The sequence below is a fragment of the Maylandia zebra genome, linkage group LG18, assembly GCF_041146795.1.
Source record: "Maylandia zebra isolate NMK-2024a linkage group LG18, Mzebra_GT3a, whole genome shotgun sequence".
Taxonomy (NCBI): Eukaryota; Metazoa; Chordata; class Actinopteri; order Cichliformes; family Cichlidae; genus Maylandia; species Maylandia zebra.
This window is the reverse complement of record NC_135184.1, coordinates 16,221,116-16,236,261: the sequence shown is the minus strand read 5'-3', so window position 1 is coordinate 16,236,261 and position 15,146 is coordinate 16,221,116. Positions and strand designations below refer to the sequence as shown.

At 38.6% G+C, this 15,146-nt stretch overlaps 1 protein-coding gene across 3 annotated transcripts in view; it reads right to left on the bottom strand.

The window, feature by feature from the left end:
* Positions 1-9,404, bottom strand: part of st18 (ST18 C2H2C-type zinc finger transcription factor) — a 41,075-nt gene extending 31,671 nt beyond the window's left edge. The window contains exons 1-2 of one of the 3 annotated variants that reach the window (XM_004542803.3): positions 9,312-9,404; positions 8,119-8,293 (exon numbers count right to left, since the gene is read on the bottom strand). In XM_004542803.3, coding sequence (XP_004542860.2) covers positions 8,119-8,293; positions 9,312-9,365 — 229 coding nt within the window. In that variant the 5' untranslated portion in view covers positions 9,366-9,404. Of the gene's footprint in view, positions 1-307; positions 551-8,118; positions 8,294-9,311 lie in introns of those variants that run through there. The other 2 variants (XM_023154645.3, XM_023154646.3) reach the window with 2 other exon arrangements.
* Positions 9,405-15,146: the final 5,742 nt, after the last annotated feature.

The window sequence follows — 15,146 nt, the reverse complement described above, 5'->3', positions numbered from 1 at the left end:
AACAAACACTCCCTGACACAGTTAAAAACAACTGCCAGCACAATTCTTTTTCACATAGTCATGCAAATTCTGGACGAGGCGAGTTCCGCAGCCGAGTAAAAAAAAATCAAAATTCAAAAATCTAAGTGTAAATCTAAATAAGTTTCTAACACTTGTGCGTTTCAGCTGCTGCTTTGGATCGCACAGGACAGCATCTAACAGCGTGAGCTAAAAGCCTTGTCGTTCACATTTGCGATACAGCATATCACTGATGACAAATGCTGACCAAACTGACAGTATATTAAATAAAAAGAACTTTGACACCAACCTAGTGCTGTGATCCAAAAAGTTTGATTTTCTCCCAGTCTCTTGATAGCTTAGCTGGTGCTGTGGCTTTGAAAGGTAGTCCCCAGGAATATGACATACTGTGCCTTTGACAGCCTCGAGATAAGCACCTGCGTTCGGGTCCCTTTTTACGTCACACCTCCCCATTCACAGCCCTTCAACATGATGCACATTTGCACATCAACAGCCACCAACCCCCCTCCTCGCTCTACTCCCACATCCGCAAAACACACAAACAGGCACACAAGAAGGCAGATGCGCGCACTGGGCTCTACTCATGCGCGCGTACTCTCACACAGACACACACGCAGGCACCACAGATTTGTGTGCGCTTACTGAGGATGCAGCCTACATGCAGGCAAACACACATGTGGACACATATACACTCACGGTGCACTCACAGATGATTTATTCCTTTTTCTTTTTTTTAACTCCTTCATCCAGACTTATTCATATATTGATCCTCGTTTTATGTGTTTAAAAAAACAAAAAACTTTCCCTTGGTTTGTCATAAGACCAGGGCATATGCCCTCCCAAGCTCCTCATACATCACTCATCATGCAAATGAGAGGGAATGTCACTCCTCAGCAGCAGATGGCCAGGGATGATAACAATGGCTGAACAGACCAGTTTCAATGTCTGCGACTTTATCGCTACGGCAACAACAAAAATAGATGATATGAAATCCTTGTCTGTTAATTTGATTCTCCTCCTTTTTAGTGTTTGTACCTGTCAGCCTGTTTCGTTTCTCTTGGACCATTTCAATGTAAAAGCTTTGTCTGAGGTTTTTCTGTCATCAGAAGTCTGCCTATCACTAAAAGGCACAGACCTGGAAATGATTTTTGGTGACTACGGAAAGCTGCTGCCTAGCAGTTATTCAAGTAATTAGGTGTAATTCCTCCCTGTAGTCCATGTTAGCCTCCTGAGTTAGCTCATGCGTTCGACAGGCCTGGATAGAGACAGGGAAGAATAAAAGAAGAAAGGGGCCCCGAGAAATCACAAATGCAGCTTTTCAAACCACCACCACCACCCCCCAGCCAAAGTGATGTCACCCTGCATCCTGCTGACTCCTGTTCATACAAGCCCCCATAGCAGAGAGTAAACAGTGGAAGCGTTTAGCAAACAGGGCCAGATTACAATGACAAAGGCAACCACACTTCTGGGTGGAGCCTGGGGCGAGGGGGGCAAAAGAGGGGGGTGGGTTGGTGAGGCTCAGGATTTAAAATAAGTGATACCCATGAGGGGGCCCCCCCTCAAGATCCAAGCCTAGCCCTTCCCCAGCTGATGGTAGGGGCCACCCAAACACGCTTATCTGATGGTGATGTCCCCCCAGTCCCCGGGGACTGACGTGTGAACACAATATGTAATAATAATGAATTTTCAGTTCTTTTTCCTGTGATTTGTGCATTTGGTTATGCAAGGCTGGGGACTTGAGGATGGAGAATATCATTACTTAAGGTTTGGCAGTTGATCATCACCTTGTTTAATGCCTCATTTGAAAGTCTAATTTCTAACTGTCTTCAAGAGCCAATTCATGGTACACTGTGAAAGAGACATACAAAGAGAGCAGACATGCTCTGTTTTACCCTCTTTTTTCCACAATTTGTACCTGATAATCGTACAAATATATGAAAGTAAAGGATCATCTATGTAAGCATCTCATCACATGGCATGTTCTCTCATTCCTGATGTAGACAATCTCACTGTGAGGCCATGGCAAGCTTGTTCTAAGGGATGATTATTTCATGTCCACGACCAGACATCAGCTTTGTTTGAAGAAAACACAAAAACAATCAACTCGTGTTAAGCAGTTGAGAGCATATTGAAGACCGCGCAACAACACCATTTACGAAAATGTAACATTTTCTTTTGCCCATGACATCTGTTCGGATCTCGAAAAAGAGAGAACTCATTCAGAGGCAACATGCAACATAAACTAGTGTTTTGTCAAGCTATTTCATCAACTGAAAATGTGGGCATAACTGGAGAGAGCTGATGGAGAAATGAAAGAGGAGTGGGTTGGACAAAATTACATGTCAAACAAGGGTTCACATTTAAAAAGTCCTGCTCATATTTGTAGAAAGTGTTTGATTGCATTTAGAAAGGTATTACAATGGGTCACATCTGTGTCTAAAAGCTTTTTGCATTCTGCTGCAAATTATGTAAGCAAAGTGAAGTGTCACAGCACCCTGTTGTTTTGAGCACTATACCTTCCTCCTGTGAAACCTACACAAATATGTTTAACTGAATTCTTCTAATGTACTGCAGGATCAAAATGTCAGCGGTATAACTTCAACAAACCCCCTCACTCAACACCCCGCCCTGTAATTTCAACAAAGCAACACGACTAATTTTGCGTGGCAGCCCGTACAGCCAAACAACAATGCATATTCACTGTCCCATTGAATGTGATAGACACGTAGAAATCTATATTGAACTGTGGTTAATTTCGGCTGTAATGCTTCAAGCTCGGTCTAAAATGACACAAATGGTATTTCTTGGTGGTACTGAACCCTCATTGTGCAACCACTTGATGCCGCTTGTTCATCGCCACAAAGTCACATAAAAGGACTGAATTAAATTTTAAATAAATTATTTGCATATGCAAATATGGGTAACCAAACATAAGTACATGTTGTTGATATGGCTCCAGGATGTAGAACTATCTTTATGTTAATGTCAACAGACAGGGAATATTCTTTTGAAAATACAGTGCATTTTTCATGGGGATCATTATCTACACTGCATGTCAGTGTGTCTCAGTTAAAGGAAATGATTAGATTACTTCCCAGCAATCCCCTTTTGGGCGATTTATGTGTGACCGTGGGCAACCTTACAATATGTTTATTCAGTGTCCTTTGAAGAGACTTCAATAACATTTGGAATGTTTTGTGAACAAATGTAGGTTGGTTTTATTTATCTCTTCATTGAACCAATGCCTTTGGAGCTACTGTAGGGCCACGGTTATATTTGAGTTTGAAAAAGTTTCTCCAAACTTGATAAATCCTCCTCTAGTAGGGTGTGAAATACTCTTTTTAATGAACTAATACAAATTACTCTGTAGCCAAATTTCTGTTTTTTAAAAAAGAAACAGGTGACCAAACTTTTGAGGTGAAAAGGGTTATAGGTGAGCTTGTATGTCACTTGCAAATGTTTACTGAAACTACATAGGAAGAAATGTTGTTTAACATAATTACAGTGGCATTAGCATCCATACATCCAGTACATTCAAAATGAAAAGGAGCTTTTATTATTAGCTTTGCATTTATCTGACTGATGAATTAACCAAAGAGCCAAACTTTAAGGTTTGTATGGCAGAAAAGCTGCACACGGGATCATAAAATCCAGAAACCACGGTGATTATTAAGACTGCATCACAATTCTAATTGATTCCATTTTATTTTATGTTTTATATGGCATAGCTCACAATTTGCTATTTACCAAGACGTTTTACCATTGTAAGCTTAAGCCCAAACAATGTAAAAGTGAGAACACAAAGAGTCCACAATTATCTATATAATGTATTTAGCAATTTCAGTGAAAAGCCTCATTAGTCAGCGATTGTTTGTCCTCTTTCTCTTTTTCCCATGTTGATCAGATTTTACAAAACGGGGCAGGTAATCAAGCAAACATTATTTTCACATCTATAAAGTGCAGTCATAGAAACAAAATAATAACAAAATAAGAGTTTGGTTTAAATATATTTACATCTATAAGTATCAGTGGCAACAATCACAACTGGTTCTTACATTTACCAGCCTAAACTGAGAGTGTCTGATTGGTTACATTTAATAAATCAGCACTTGATTGGTCAGTCGATGTCTTCTTTTTCAAAGGCCTGTAGACTCACTTTGTTGTGTCATTGAGAGGTTAGGTCCAGATATGAGTGCCCATCTTTTTCACTCAGGCAGGCAGACAATGAAGCAGACACGCCTATAAATGGCGAGATAGGAGCTTGGATGTTCAGCCAAAAACGAGCATCTACACAATGGTAACAGGTGTGTATAATGCATGCTTTGATAATGACCTTGGTGGCTGTAATAGTATGTCTAGACACAACTAACAAGAGGCATTTGTGTCTGGTCTCAGAAGTCCTAGAGGTGCTCCGTAGCAAGATCCTAAGGATAAGATATTCATTAGAGATTGTTGGTCATTAAAACTAAAGGAAAAATGTGTCAGATGTATGTAGGCTACTAAAATAAAAGATTTTTTTCCATGACACTGGAAAAATTAGGTATCAGAAAAGTTTACTTTATCACTCAACAAAATATTTGCAGGGCTGTTTGCATAATAAGCTAAAATCATCTTGAGTATTCAGAGATATGCACTTGAATAAATAGAAAAAAAAACTCCATTAATGTGGATGGCTTGCAATTTTTGATTGCGCCAGATACAGGAAGCTTGCTGACATGAACGAAAATGCAAATGCCCTTTGAGCAAAACAAAGAAATTGATTATGAAGTAAGTTTCTACAGCACAAGTAGCTGGCTTTGAGTGATTAATGGGGGTGGGTCATTGATTTCCTTTTGTTTAGATCTTGGTTAACTTTCTGGAGACACAATTATAATTTGTTTCCAAACAATAAATCCAATCTAGCTTGAGCAAATTAAATTTCCCTATGGCCTCTTCTGCGTCATTTTACATCTGAAATGGATTGTTATCAAAAGGCATTGCATGTAAATGTCTGCTGTTTCTGTTTATATTTGTTACATTTTTGATTAGATATTGTTTTTCTCGGTATACTGGAAGGTGAGCACTTCCTAAGATTAGAAAGAGCTGTTTACAGAGATCTGCATGACTTGTCAGCTACAGTGCCAGGGGTTAATCCCCCAGTTCTCTCTTCAGTAGCTGTTTGTAACACATATCAAGATTTCTGATATCAAATCTATCTAAGTTGTAAGAGAAATGTTGTTCATCTGTTGTCTGAAACATGCTAAAACGTTTTGTATTCACTGAATGAGCACACTTATATTAGCTTTGCTAAAGGTTGGGGAAATATGTTTGAGATATTGCGGCACAATTTACTTGCAGCATATTTACAAGTCAAATTGGAGTGTTACTGACTACTTTATTTAAAGGCTTTTGCCATATTCTTCAGCTTTACAACTTTGAAAACTTCCACAGATCCAGACATTTATACTTCCTGATTTCTCGCATCATCTCTCCAAGATAGTGATAATACGATTTCTGTGTTTTTCGCTGTTGAGAAACAAACTGGATTATGAACAGATCACTACATAAACAGCTTTCTAAAAGGAGGCAGCTATTTTAAAAAAGGCTGAAGAAATGCAAAGAGGGATTTAAATTTTAATTTGAATTTATTCCAGCAAGTGAAAGGTTCTTTTGAGAGGGGATTTCAGCAAAGATGATGGTATTTAAAAGTGATAAACAAGCATCTAAACCTCCAGTGGAAAACAGTCATTCTGCTTCTTTCTAGTGTAGGGGAGGAATTGGGCTTGCTATGGTCACATCCAAAAAATAAGAATAAGTAATAGTAGTAATTAAAATGTAAATAAATGGGATCCGTGGAGATATTTCAACTGATTTCTCTCATAAATTGTGCAATTAACATTTTGTCTTGACACACCTTGCGACTCCGGATGTAAAGCTATATGTCCTCAGGTGCAAATTCATGTTCTCCGTGTACTTGGCATCGCATACTTTTTACTGTATTGGATGCTTAAAAAATCGTTCACACTTATCACATGAAATTTAAATCCTGTGCCTCAACATGACAGAGGAACACCAGGCAAAGTTCAAATATAAATGCTTTACAAATTAGAATTTGCTTTTAATTAAGGATTGTGGCTGTGCGGTTTGAGGCAGTATCTGAAAAAAATCTAGGGATATTTTTTTCTTCTTCTTTTTTTGGTGAATGACTCACTCTGGGCAGTGACATATCACATTTGGCTGACAAAGAATGATTAACCAAGGCTGTCATCTATTATATATATAATATATGGATTATAATGCTGTGACTGGATTTCAAGTGTTTCTATTCTCTACCGGATGACCACTAAACTTAAGCACAGAAACCTATGCCACACAAGAAAGACAAAGAGTTACATCATTTTGTTGAAGAGTTAATCCGATCACGGACAGTGTGTGTGCATTTGCTATCTTCGGAAAATGCCAGCAAAGGCGCTAAGTAAACCTATTTTACAAGACTCCCTCACAAGGATACAGTGCCAGTATCGGGATAAAATTTCACACAGCGGCATGGCTCAGTCACATAACCTAAGCAGGCTTAGGAAAAATGGAACACTACAAAGTATTGCACTTTCTTCTGCTCGTATGTCTGTTGCAGAATACAAAATGCTCAGATGCATGATGTGAGTTTGAGCATGAAAGCCAAAGAGAACTAATGGCTGAATAGCATGTAGATACTGTTGTTAATGCTCCGAGTTGTTTAAAATGGTAGATTATGGAAGTGTGCACCTGGCATTCTGCAGGCTAGCCTGGCAACACTCCTCCCTTATAATTATAATGAACACACTGTAATTCAGGGTTGAGGCTGAAATACGAATGATGTCCTCTGAGACAGCTTGTTTTAATGGTTATGCAGAAGAGTTCCTAGAAGTGCAGATGGCAGATGCAGTGCCTTTGAAGCTATTTACAGATTGTACACTACAAGGTATGGAAAGACCCATAGTGTGAAGCCATATTGCTTTTTTGTGCTCCTCAATTAGATATTGTGTTGGCTGTATACTAATAAAGCACTAATAAAAGCTTAAGATGTGATTTTGAATATTTAGAGCAATACTGATAGAGCACGTTAGATATCATGGCTACAAAAGCTTGGTAATGCCTGCACGGCCTGTGTGTTTCTTTCAAATTCTTAGTTTGACCACATAGGGGTGCATTTGCTCAAAACGTGGGTCCTCATGCAGTCCTTCATTACAGAGTTTTGGAAAGCTGGTATCTATTTTTTATTTTTTGGGTAGATGAAACTCCATAATACTGCATGTAAACACTCAGTGTATGGGAGATAATATGCTGCAATCAAGATAAGCGAAACCAAAAGAGCCCATATGGACACTTTCTGCTGTCCATTTAGACACTTTAACTTGAAAATATTGTCCACGTTTATAATTTTAACACAAATAATGACTGCCTATTTTAAAGTAAAATGTCGGTACCTGTTTGCATTGAAAATATTCAACCAGTGTATTTTCCCCCCCCATGTAGCCCATACTTAATGTATCTCTCTCCCTGGCACAGTCCCAATCCTTTATAAAAGAGTGTGGAGCTTTTGAATCAGTCCACTGCTGTGATACAAGAGCAGGTATTGAAACAACAAAAATGTTAACTCCAAGAAAAAGTTTTGCCGCATTAAAGTCACACAGGAGCCGCATTAGCATGTGAAAAGAATAAACAGGAGCATTCTCAGTTACACACTCCACCTGGCTGCTAACCAGCGTCCTTGTCAGAAGTCCACCCACCGCACTGGCTAACACTGAAAGACCTCCTGGGGACCGCAGTGACCATTCACTCGGTTCTCTCTTTTTCCCATGCACCTGTGACTGTTTTTGTGTTTGCTATTTTTTGCTTTGTCTTTTTCTGGCAACACTGTATCATCGGAGACACACTTTCCCTCAAAAGGAATTCTCTTGCCCAACAATGTGGTTTGTTTGTTCACCGGATATGGCAGGCCAGAGAGTCAAATGAAAAAAAAAAAACACACACAAAAAAACCCAAGTCACTGCAGTAATAATTAAAATTGCCACAAGAAAAACAAGTGGATAGACACATTAGTATGAATAGACTAGAAATAAGAAAATAGTGTACTTTTACCAACTGGTTTCTTGCCGAGTTGGGGGGCTTCACAGGTGCAGTTGGAAAGGCTCTTCTCCTTACTCTCCTCGGACGGCTCATCCGGCTTCTCCATGGTCCTGGACCTTAGAGAGCTGCTTTTCCATTTTCCAAAGGACTTTGCCACAATCGCTTTGTCCGCTCCTTTCATTGTTTTCTGTAAAACACATTTACAGCATGACTTCCCAGGTTTATCCCTCTTGTGAGCCATCTGCCCCCTTTTTTGGCTCTCAATAAACCTGGGCTCATCTTTTCCAAACCCAAAGTAAGAGAGAATTAGGGCATTGTGTGCATATGCATTCTCTTAAGCATTCCAGAAAATTTCCTGATTGCCCTGGCATCTTTTGTAGAGAGAGCGCTTGGACATTGTTTTTCTCCTGACATTTTGCAATCCTGTGTGGAGAGAGTCGTACTGATTGAAACAGTATAAAACAATACTTTGCAAAGTACCCACACAGTAAACAGTAGATGGAAGCTGAAAAAAAAAACCAAACAAACATGTTTTCATATTTAATCCAACTTAAAGGAAATAAAAATAGCACATTATGCCCTAATTGAGTGCTGTACAGTCCACAAATACTATTACAAGGCCGATCAGGATTAGCAGTGGAACATACCTAGTTATCTATTTCTGAGTGCCAAGACTGCTAGCAGTGGGCAACTAAATTTCAAAAGCTGGCAAATCCAGTTGTCTCCTAAATACAGAAAGTACTTAAATCCAGAGCTAACAGAAGAAAAAGACGGATAAAGGGTGCTCTGCATATCACCGAAAAGCTTGTGCACTTTTCAGAATCACTGGCTAGGTTAAACAAATATGCTAAGTAGAGATCAAAACAATCCTTTGATCTGCAGCCTAGTTTCCAGAGGAATGGCTTGGCTGTTGTTGTAAATAACTTGTATAAATCTATATACCATTTGCCTTCAGGTAATATCAAAAGTGCCAGGGATTCACAGGCAAATACCTTGTGGTTAGGAAATAGATCAGATAAAAGCATATAAATATTTCAGCAACACTGCACTCTGTCATTTCCTGTATTACAGCAGAGCTTTTTTAACCCCATATGATCGTGTTACTTACTTTGTTCTATCACAGAGAAATGAGTGAGAAAATAAACTGCATACGAAAATGACTTTCTACTCCTTTCTATTTGATAGTTTTTAAAAAATGTTCCTACCTTCAGCATGCCATTCAGGTCAAACACAGTGTAAAACATTGTGCTAAACTTCATACAAAAGAGGCTTGAAGAATCAGAATGCAGAAGCTATGCAACTTGCTGACTAACTTTGCCCTGTGTTTTGATCGAGCACACAAAGAAAAACGCTGTCCATTCAAAACAGACAGCATAACTCTTTTCAGAGAGGGGGGACCGTGAACAAACGAGGCCATGTCCTGTGCTGCAGTCAGTTTCCCATCAGGCCTGCACAGTGCACGGTGAGGGCCACAGGGACTGGGACCGGCTGACACCACACTCACAGCCAACAGAACAACTTTTGTGCGCACTATCGTCCTTTGGAGACTTTTTTTTTCTGTCACCCAAAATTGGACAACCAGGCTTTTTGGTTTATAGCTTGCTCTGCCTCATTGCCCTCAGACTGCTGACAAATTTAAAAAGCAAAAAACTGTCTGGTAAAAAATTTGATTTTAAGATTATATTCTTTAAAGAATATAATATGATTGACATTAAAAAATAAAACATGTTGCAAAGCTAAAAACTCGCAAATTGTGGGTGAACAGAAATTCTGATGCTATTCGACTTATTCAGACTTACTATTTGTGAGCAGACAAATTTCACCAGAGCTCTTTTAAGCAGCGCTCTTACCAGGGTAACTAGACTGGTTGAATAAAAATTGAGAAAAATGAAGCAAGGCTTAAAACATTTTTAATTGCTGGTAGCATGAATAAAGCAACTAGGTAGGGGGCACTTAAACACCAAGTTAAACTAGCCAGCACAGCAGGCAACGTTCACAGACTGAGATGCTTGGGTAACTGATGTACTATCAAAAGTATGTTTGGAAGGTAACAGACAACAAGTTAAGGGATAAGGATGTTTTAAATGGCCTGTGCTGAAACTGATACGCTTTTTCTGACGAGGGGCTGAGAAAAGCATTATATCTACACAAAGATGAACAACCCTGGACTTTTCTGTATCATGTAACCTACTGTAACGTGTCTGTAACATGTAGCCTACATGTTCTGTGGAATGCTGTATAAACTATAAATAAAAGTAGAATATAATTGTATGCATATCACTGACACCCTGTATTATTATTATTAATATTAGAAATAGTGCAAAGACAGCAATTTTAGTGAAGTTAGAAGCTGGCAGGCATAAGGACAACGCTGGAAAAGTTAAACAAAAAGCACCCGGGTTAATTAGGTTAATTAACAAACATGTCGGAGTATTAAAAAACACATTCTAGAGAGCATGGGTTTTTCTGTACTTCACATGGTGAGCTATAGCTATTTCAGCAGATAGTTCAATTTAAAAATAATTTTTGAGGGTCACTGATCTTTGAGCCCTGAGATAGCTGCTTTAAAAATGGACATTATTCTGTAGTAGAGATCAGTCAAGAGCTCAAAAACACTGAAAACAGAAAGCACACTTAGTCCCCGCATCCACAAATACAAGTTAGTCAGAAAGTCCAACATCTACAAAAAAACAAACAAACATATAAACAACATGTACGTGGGTTAACTCGCACATGTGAAGGCACCATTAATGCCGTACGTCTTTTTCAGGGAAGGCCTTGCTAATATCAGCAAAACAATGTCCATCTAACCCTGTACAAAACAGGACGCTGTGGTAATTTATTCAGGCTAGCTCACCTGCACTCAAGATCTGTCCCTCACTGAAAGAAACATTATAAAATGAAAAATATAACACTGAAAGTCCTGAACTGTTGAGCTGCTGAAATACTGCAAGTACAGGAAAACATTTGCTTTAAAGACTACAGCAGTTGGTCTCCTCATTTGCCAAACACAGTGTTGTTAAAAGGAGAGATGATGCAACCCAGCAGTAAACATGCCCCTGTTCATGCTCTCTTTTTTAAGGGTTTGTCTTAGTACTCTTATGGTGTACTTTCTGCTGTCTTTGTACAATTATTAATAAAATAAAAGGTTTAAATGATTTGATAAACATCGGACTTGGTATTTTTATCCACATTTTAAACAGAATTTCAACTTCTTGGAAATGGTATTATACTTGCTGTAGCACCGGGACCCCTGGTACAAAACTATTTTTTTTTGCTGTGCAAAATGTGTTTGCAATAATCTGGTATTTGAAAACACTAAAATGCCACATTTTAAACATGTTTCTTGAATAATTTTAAAAATAAAGCTATTACTGTGAATTATATATAAAGGATGTATGCATTTTAGATTTGTTGTGTGATTGTTTTATGTGCTTTGTGAGTTTGAGTTAACAATTCTTAGGAGGATTGCTGTTTTTATAGAGTGTATATAGACACTTAAATGCCTACCAAGAATCACGTTCTATGAAAATTATGCAGGCACGAGTCTTTTAAGACGAAATATCCCATAATTTCATCGCTACAACCTATTTTTACACCTGACGAGACTTTTTAACCCTAAAAACTTCCCTTAGGTGTCTGGAGGATATCACGGGAGCTTTATCTACCTTCTCTAGAGTCCTGGAAAAGCAATTTTGAGAGAGAACAGAATGTACCATATTCTTGACCCGTCTGCCTCAGATGCTTGCTGTATATGGAACTGAATACTGGACGTGAATTGTATCATTCTCTGTGTCAACTTGTTAGATGGCAGTTGCTGTAGTGGAGTGGTGAGAGCGGCACATATGCATTATAGGAGAAAATTGTGAAATGACAGATTCCGGGTGTGATACTGAGGGAATGACTAACTAATAGGAGGGGTGCTCCAGGCTGTTAGCTTTGAAAAGCAGTTTGCACATTACTTTATCTTGTCAATCAGATTCCTGGAATGGAAGAGGTGACTGATAACTTGAATTAATTATTTTCTTATTGCATGCATGTGTTAATTCATGTTAATTTATGTCCCTTACCGGCCCAAGCCAGAATATCCAGAGTAAAGCGCCACCTCTGGCACCCAGATCACCACACCACTCTCTTTGCATATATTTATATCAAATGAAAGACTTTTTTTTTAATCCTGTTGGAACAAGGACTCACTGCCAAATTTGATTTTTAAATGTACTTTTAAGCTTTTCATGGTTTCTGCTTGCATTTTTTCATAACAACTGAGCATCATGGTGCAGTATTTATGGCTATGATGGGATTTGAAAGTTACAGATTATTTTTTTCTAAGCAAATCCTACACCTTCTTTTCTTAAAGAACACTCAAATAATACAGCTAAGGTCAACCCCGGGAAGGCATACTGCGTTCATACATACATTCCCTTCATCCGTAATTTAATTTCTTTAAAAAAATACAGTTTATCACAAAAATGGAAGGTTTACATTAATAAATCGGGCTTCCTGACTGCATTTCATCGCAAACATGAGCGGCAGCCATTCTGTACAATGCACAGAGCATACTTTAAACAATTGCTTTTCATTAAACATCTTTAAACATTCTGACAAATTTAACTTCCCATGAACACAGAGGATAAGAGGAAAAACATTTCTCTGATGAGAACAGAAACAGCAAGAAGTTCTAACAAGGAAAAGCCTGCCAGGTGGCGAACTGGCTGCACCAACAGAACGCACAATCTGTCTGCTTCTCCTTCCAAACCATTGACAGCTGCCATCACCAGCCTTGCACACTCGCACTCAGTGGCTCCTCAGCTCCCTGCCCATCCCTCTTTAGTGTTTCCTGCTAACCTCAGAGACAGGGTCACCTGGCCCCCTAGTTGCCCGTCTGTGGGGCCCTGCTGGCCCCCTGGAGACTGGCCTGCATGGGGATGCATGGCTAACAGAGGTCTAGTAAATCCTCTTTAATATGCAAACCAAGGGGCTATTCCTTTGACCCAAGACCGTAGCTTTTCTAACAGTGAAATCCAAAAATATTCAAGTGATGTACAACGATGAGATTCGATGAACCATTTTTGATCTGCTGGCTGTTTGATATTAAGCCTTATCACAGACAAACAACAACATATTCAGGCTGTCTTTAGTCAGGTAGGATATTTCAGTTAAATCAGAGTCATGTGTCGTGTGATGGAAGCAGATTAACCTCCCCTTTTTTTAAAAAAAAACAACAACAACAACTTACAGTTAATTTATTTGTAAAATTAGAGCAGCAGTTTTGCACTGAGCAAAACCTAAGCACACAGATGCACAGAGGCTAAAGTGAAGAGTGTTCCACAAAGCTAGCATTGCAACTGGGCTAAAAATAAAACCTGGCAAAGTTATTCTGATCCCTTATTGGTCCCATAGTTTGATTTCACATTTAGCATTTGCATTCCCCTCCACATAAACATTTCATTCTTCCCCTCCTGCAGTACAATGAGACTTGAGTGACTTTGGCAGCAGATTTTGGATCGGTGCTCCTGAATCCACCAGTGTATGTTATCAGCAGGTAAACAAGCTTTCGAACAAAGCCATAATGGAACTGCAAGCGGCATAAAGAGGCTCATCTCAAAAGCTATACAGCCCATCAAAGCTGGTGTCATTTCCTCAACACTGCACTGCAGCTGGAAAATGCATGGCTGTTAGTTACAGTTTAAATCGCCTGTCTATTTTCAGACACTTCGGAACTATTTGTATTGATTATTTACTTGTCAGTAAGCAGCCAGATTACCAAAATAAGACAACAGATTTTAATGTTTACTGGATTCTTCTCCGTTTTTGTTCTGTGGTAGGAAATCAAAAACTGTGTCATGCACTAAATTAAAGGGATTTGCACTATAGGGTATTTGAATAATTATTTTCTACTGAAAATGAAATAGTTCTATCTATATTTGGAAGGATTATTGATGGCATTGAACTTAATGTGAAAATAATTTGCCTTTTAAATACATAGTTAAGCTATATCCTACACTTTCTGCTCACCAGATGCAATCTTGTTAACCACACGCCTGGATGCTTGTCACCAAACTTTCCACATATTTGCCTTTTGGGTACAGCTCCGATGCACAACTAAACCTACGCACTCTCCTCCCAGTGAGTGGAGAAGCCTCAAAGCTTTTCTTTCACATGCTGCATTATCTCTATAACGGTAATTATCCATAAAACTATGCCATCAGATGGTTATGATTTCCAATATGAACCCAATAAATGTGTTTAAATTTTGAATTATCATATTTATGTAGATATGTGTTACTAATAGTGATTATGTTCGTCATGTGGGTAGAAAATCAACCATCCTTATATTCTCACATACTCACATATTTCTCAGACATTTCATCACACATTTAATCTGCCCCTGTCTAAGATTTTCTACTGAACCTGTAGTCAAGGCAGAGAGAGGACAATAACGGATGAGATTATGAAGCATGTCTGTTAAAGCATGTCTGTTTGATCATCATTCTGTTTAGGTGAAGTTCTCTACTTGGTCTCTTCAGTCCCTGACAGCAGATATATAACCTAATCTCTTTCCCTAACCCTTTTCTTAGGCATGAATAGGGTGGAAATGTGATGGCATTAAGTCGATTTACTCCTTGGTTTGCAGTTTCAGCCTTAATGCCTCTTGGCTCTTCTTCAACACACTCGCTCCATTTAGATTTCTAAAATATAAATGTTACGTTAAGGCTTTCCTATTTATTTTCATTTATCCATCATTTGAAGTTCATGCATATATTTACTCTACAAATAATGCTTGTTTATTTGCAGCACCATCTATCTAGTATAGTGTCAGAGATATTGGAAAATCAAATACAACTTGTGTATTATCTTCAAATACAGAATATATCAGCAACAAAGCGCAAGATCTCAGACTGTAAGACATTATTTGTGAGTCGTCTTTGACATCATTTTGATATTTCACATTTACTCATCTAAACCTTCATTTAGTGCCTCTGGCATATGTTGACATGCAAACAAAGGCATTTATAATGTGTCTTTGACTTTTAGCT